General features: G+C 36.3%; 1 protein-coding gene across 1 annotated transcript; it reads right to left on the bottom strand.

The window, feature by feature from the left end:
- Positions 1-1,173: 1,173 nt before the first annotated feature.
- On the bottom strand, positions 1,174-3,770 carry LOC105133152 (expansin-A6). The gene is made up of 3 exons (XM_011037005.1): positions 3,399-3,770; positions 2,868-3,186; positions 1,174-1,854 (listed from the first exon to the last, which is right to left on the bottom strand). The coding sequence occupies exons 1-3, from the start codon at positions 3,556-3,558 to the stop codon at positions 1,545-1,547; spliced, it is 789 nt and encodes a 262-aa protein (XP_011035307.1). The 5' UTR covers positions 3,559-3,770; the 3' UTR covers positions 1,174-1,544.
- Positions 3,771-5,764: the final 1,994 nt, after the last annotated feature.

Genomic DNA, 5,764 nt, shown 5'->3' with positions numbered 1-5,764 from the left:
TACTATATTTTTAAAAAATTAATTTTGATCTAAGTTCTTAGTTGGAAGGTTCAAAGACAGGGTAATAATTCAATGATAGGTGTGTGAGACTTGTACCTATCCCTAACATTCATAGACTTTGTAGAATATTGGGCCCAAATGAAAGAGGTTTATCTTGTTTCTACACCTAACATTCTTATACATGACTATGAGTTGAGTGCATATGGTAAAAAAAATCTGGCAAGTTAATAGATCCAAAGTTCTTGGGTTCAATTATGTATTTAGTATAAAAGGATATAGACCTGGTGAAATGCCAAATCTAATATCCTTGGGTTTAGCTAACCCAAACAAATAAGTCAAATGAAATATATTGTAAGGCAAATTGCAAACATCTTAATTGCATAAATGATGAGAAATAAAACCTAAGGATAAGTAATTTATTCTTGACAACAAAAATTTTATTCCTTTAAAGTTTTTCAATAAATAAATATTTTTATTTAAGCATTGTTTTATCAATTATTAGTAATCATGCTAGGAATTTGATCACCTTGCTAGAGCTACCCTTATATCAGGAAAGAAAAGTGTTAATTGAAGAACAACTCCAACAACCCAATAAATCAATGATTATGTTAAGTATCACAGTACGGTCTATATTGCTAATCTAAAATACTGATTTTATCTTTGAAAGTCAACAGCTTGCTCTAAAAGAGCTATCTGAAGCTCCAGCTCATTTACATTGATGAATTATTTTTGTACGGAAGGCATGATTGTCTTTAATTATGTTTTTATATATTTAAATGTTTTAACTTGTATAAAGTGTAGGTTTTACAATTAGATTTGTATTTATCTTCTCTCAACTTTTGCAATTAGTCATGAAATTTCCTAACCAATCACTGCCATCGAATCAAACGATTTAAGTTCATTTGTTGTTGACAGTAAACATTGGTGTGCAAAGTTTGTCTTTCATTTCTTGTTTCGAGTATACAAAATAATCATGTCGATGCCGTGGTACCATGTGTATCATTTGTACAAATCTAACAAACATTTATTTGATGGTTACTTTGTATGGATCCTTTACTCTTCATGTAAATTGTCTCGTCCCGAGGTCCGAATCAAAATTTCTTCACTGTTTTTGGAAAGAAATTTACTGGGTCCAAGGGAAAATATGATTTTGGAACACAGGAACGATGAACATGGAAAAGCAAACTAAATATTCTTGCCATTGATCAAGTGCTATAAACCACTACAATACACTTCTCAGAATGTATAACATCATCATACATTACTAAAGTACCCTAGACAGCGGGCTAACCATCTTTTGTGCAGCCGCCTCAGCCTCAGTCTCCTTTCCACTGTTACCACAACTTCAAAGTTGAGAAACACACACCAATCTGAAAGTCAAAAAAACAGTCCCCCAAACCTCACAATCCCTTTTGGAGTCCCTAATTATAACCCACTTTTACTTTTAACATCCCCCATCAAACATCCCCATGTCAAAAAAGAAGCCCGCCAAAAAAAAACTTCAACTTTTAGTTTTTTTTCGGTTAAATGAAATATAAAAGGAATTAGACCCTGAAATTCTTGCCGGTAAAAGTTTGACCAAACTGCCAGTGAGCTGGGACGATGTTCCATGAAGTGGAGGAGCGTCTGTCACTGGCCCTGACCCTGAAGGAGAGTGACTGGCCAACCAGAACAGCGTTTGACTGCCAGTTTTGGCCCCAGTTACGGCTCATGCTCATCCAACCAGTCTTTGAACCCTTCACGCTCACCTGCACTATATCCCCTGCACCCGCCACGTTGCTGATCAACACCAAGTTGAAGTAACGGAATCCGTTTATTGTGAACCTTATGCCTCCCCTCTTGCGGCATGGCACTCTGCATAGTAGTTCAATGCCGTTAGGACACTTCCGTAATTGCGACAATGAAACAAATTTACAAAAAGAGTAGTCAAGGACAACAGGAAGCCTAACCTAGGCATTAAATAAAAAACATAAACATGGAAGTCAAGTTTTTGGGAAGTGTGATTTTTGGGTTTTGGTGTTTGACGAAATGTTTTGATTTTCCCACTAAAATACTCCCGATCCACTCAGAAATAGTGCTGTAGTAAGATGCGGCTATCCACTTTTCTGCAGGAGGGTTTTTTTTTTGCATACACCAAAATGTGGAGTGAGAACTATTGGAATGTAAGCGTAGAAACTAATAGGGCAAGGGTGCATTGGCGTTTTTAATGTACTAAAGCAGGGATATAAGAGTAAAAACAAATCACCGAAGGTGGTCATAAACGGTCCCGTGGTAAATGGACACAAGAGAAAGCTGTTGAGGTCTACCTAACCCACCGACATCTCTTAATAACATCAGCTCGTGCATAACTGTTTGGTGACTTCAGTTAACACATTTTTGGATCACAACACGAATTCAAAGGTAGAAAATTGGTTGACAAAAGAGATAAAGACCAACCAAAAATAGGTGTTTTTCGCAGTTATCATGGTGTTCTTAGTCAACATCTCGAATGTATTTTCATGGCTTCAGAGAGCTATTGCTTTGGGGCCATAAAGGTTGTTGTTGAGCCAAATTACATTACAAACCTATCTCTTGTTGGTACGACAGCTTTTCCTGCTAGATAGCTAGCACGCACTAACTTCTAACTCTTGACCTTCAGTTGTAGCTTGGAAGAGAAATTGCAACTAAGCTAAATGGTAAAATTAGCAAAGTTACTGAGGAATGAATCCAAATTTTGGTGTGTTATGAAAATCTAAAACCTAAAATCGATGTAATGTAAAGGTTAGAGAAAATAAAGATGTACTCGTATTTTCCTCGTGCTAACTAAAACAGTTGAAGTCCAAAGGCATATAAACAGGGCAAAAACAGGGAGTTAAAAAGGCACTGACCGGCGGTAGGCAACAGGGACGATACCGGCACGATACTCGGCGATCTTAAGGAACATGGGCATGGCAAGGTCAAAGTGGGGGCGAGGAGGGTTGCACCAGCCTCCATTGTCACTAGGAAGTGCATAATTTGGAGGGCAAAAGTTGGTTGCAGTGATGAAAATAGATGGGCTGCCTGAGTGGCACCATCTTGGGTCACTTGCACATTTTATCTCGAAGCAAGAACCGCAACTTAACCCGTTGTTGAACAGTGCTGTGCTTAGTGCTGCAGTGCTCACTCCATACCCTTGGCTGTACAGATTTCCATATCCACAAGCTCCTCCTGTAAGCATATACACATTAATTAGTCTAATTAGATAGATTAACAGCTAAGACAATGCATCTACTTAGGAAGCTTCATTTTTCAGGCCAATGTCGCACACTATGATACTTAGTCTAAAATAAACAAAACACTAAAAACTTAATTAAGATTAGGCCTAGCTGGGTTGATCAGGTTTATTTAATGTGAGCAGTAAGTAAGATAAACGTACTCACCCATTGTGCCAGAGGCATCAGCACCGCCATAGAAGGTTGCATGAGCATTTTGCCAAGCACCCCCAGAGTAAACACCAGGAATTCTAGCTTCACCCATCCACAACGATGACATTATTATTAGTAGACTAGTGGCAATGCAAATTAAACTGCTCATTGCCATTTTCTCTCCGCAAAACTACTAAAGCAACACCCTTCAACTTAAGTCAGCGAGAGAGAGAGAGAGAGAGAGAGAGTTAATGGGGATGTGAAGGACTCAGAGCATGGGAGCTGACTACTTAAAGAGGAGGCAAGGTAGGCTAGAAGGGCACTATTTGGAATTTTCAAACAAACCCACCATTGAACACATTCTACTCCATGTGTGAACAAAAATGAGAAAAAAAATTAACTCCATCTCCCTCTTTCTTTATGGCACGTATTTAATAAATTATGTTAATTCTCAAACCTTATACGGATATGTGTGGGGTCTTCCTTAAATTTAGAAGCACATCTCCAAATTGATTGGAGATTGGGGTAGTGTTTGATTGTGTGGTTATAATTTTTTTATTTAAATTTTAAATTAATTATTTTTTATGTTTTTTATACATTAATTTTAAAAATAAAAAATATATATTTTTAAATAAAAAAATTGAAAAAAACAACATGGTTAGCGTAGATTCGGCTTCCCCCATCATATGCCCGGTGTTAATAAAAAAACTACTAGTGATTTCTTTTCATTTACCAGTAGAAAATCTGGGGAAAAAACAATGAATAATACACACACACACAAAGGTGTTTGCTTGCTTTTTAGCATTAGGAATCTTCACAATAGTCCTTCTATTTTGCATGATAAGACATAAATGCCCTTGATGGCCATTGTATCTCATGCTGAGTTACAGTGACATCACTGGATGAACCAAGAGGATAATACGTGGAAAAAACAGTCAAATTATACAGTACATGATATAAAAGTAAAGGTTAAAGTAAAGCAAACAGTGAGGTGAGTAAGAAGAGAGATGGGGCAATATCAACATGGGAGTGGCCTTGCTGTCAAGCAGAAGTTGAGGCGTGATCAGCGGTTGTGATTTTTCACAGTAGACCCATAAAAAGATTTGATGGGGTCGGAGATTCATCCAAGTTAAAACCCAATTAAAAAAAAAAAGAAAAAAAAAGAAGCTAAAACACAGCTAGAAGACGACACTGAACATCAGTGACAGGCAAAGCATCCAACGTGGGAAATGGGACCCACTTAATCCCCGTGATCACCGGTCCATCTTTAGCTGTATAAGCGGGACGTACGGAAGCACCTTCTCGAGACACACGCGCACACAGACAATCACTACTCTCCATGCCTACTCTTTTTGAAATTTTTCTTAAAAAATAAGTTAACATTTCCTCGGTGTCTGGTGACCCGTTGAATTTGGTACTGCAGTAGCAGTATTTTGCAAAATATTTTTATTTTAGAATATTTTAAAATATTATTTTTATTTTATAAAATTTATTTTAAAATTAAAAAAAAAACACGAGACACGGCGTAAACAAAAACACATCAATGCATGCATGTTCTGGCTTAAGTTGTGTCATTTCATTATCTTTTAAGCTTATTTTACGTGCCCAGTGAGCTGCCTTTGATAATTAGTTGTCGGAGACGGAAGTAATGTTTGATTATTTGAAATTTGGTCGGAAAGGAAGATAGAAATTAGGTATAATTAAAGTTGACATGGACCAACCAGGAATAACGATCTAGTATTGTATTTTATTTTTTCTTACTTCTCATTATATTAACAATAATTTATACAAACATTGCATTTGGGTAATCGGACATTCTTTTCTTTAGAATTGTCTCTTCTCTTCTCAGTGACTGTAACCCTAAATGAGTCTCTCTTCTTTCTTTTTTTATCTGAATGGGAGCCAGTTGATTTACCACGTGGCACGTCTTGGAGAATTTTAATTTTTCTTGGGTAACTTTAGTCCTCTAAAACTCTCGTTTTTTCCATAGTTTAGTTAGAGGTAATTTTGAATTCAATCATGGTTCTTTTTTATACGTTTTATTATCAACTTAGTTCGCTATGCATCAAACTTACTAGCATTGAGAATGAGAATGCGAAGGGACCTGGAGTGGGTGGGGTTCAACTATTGCGTCGTGTGATGATTGATGAGTAAAGTTCGGTTTACTCCCTTAACTCAATTGTTTTCATTATAATGTAATTAAAAATTTGATGATACTAAACGATGGATCAACAATTTTTTTATTTTCCTTTTACTTAGGTTCTCCTTTCTAATAGGGTAATTAAGATAAGCAAATAACTTATCATCTTTAGACTCAGTTAAAAATATTTTATTTTAATAAATTAGCGATGTTTTATCCTAATGAGTTAGAAATATCTTAC

Source organism: Populus euphratica, unplaced genomic scaffold, assembly GCF_000495115.2.
Source record: "Populus euphratica unplaced genomic scaffold, PopEup_1.0 scaffold42.1, whole genome shotgun sequence".
Classification (NCBI taxonomy): Eukaryota; Viridiplantae; Streptophyta; class Magnoliopsida; order Malpighiales; family Salicaceae; genus Populus; species Populus euphratica.
This window is presented reverse-complemented; position numbering and strand designations above follow the sequence as displayed.

Coding starts and splice junctions, on each gene's coding strand:
- LOC105133152 (XM_011037005.1), bottom strand. CDS start 3,558: ATGGCAATGAGCAGTTTAATTTGCATTGCCACTAGTCTACTAATAATA. Junction 3,187..3,398: donor TGATGCCTCTGGCACAATGG/GTGAGTACGTTT, acceptor ATATGCTTACAG/GAGGAGCTTGTGGATATGGA. Junction 1,855..2,867: donor GTCCCTGTTGCCTACCGCCG/GTCAGTGCCTTT, acceptor ACTACTATGCAG/AGTGCCATGCCGCAAGAGGG.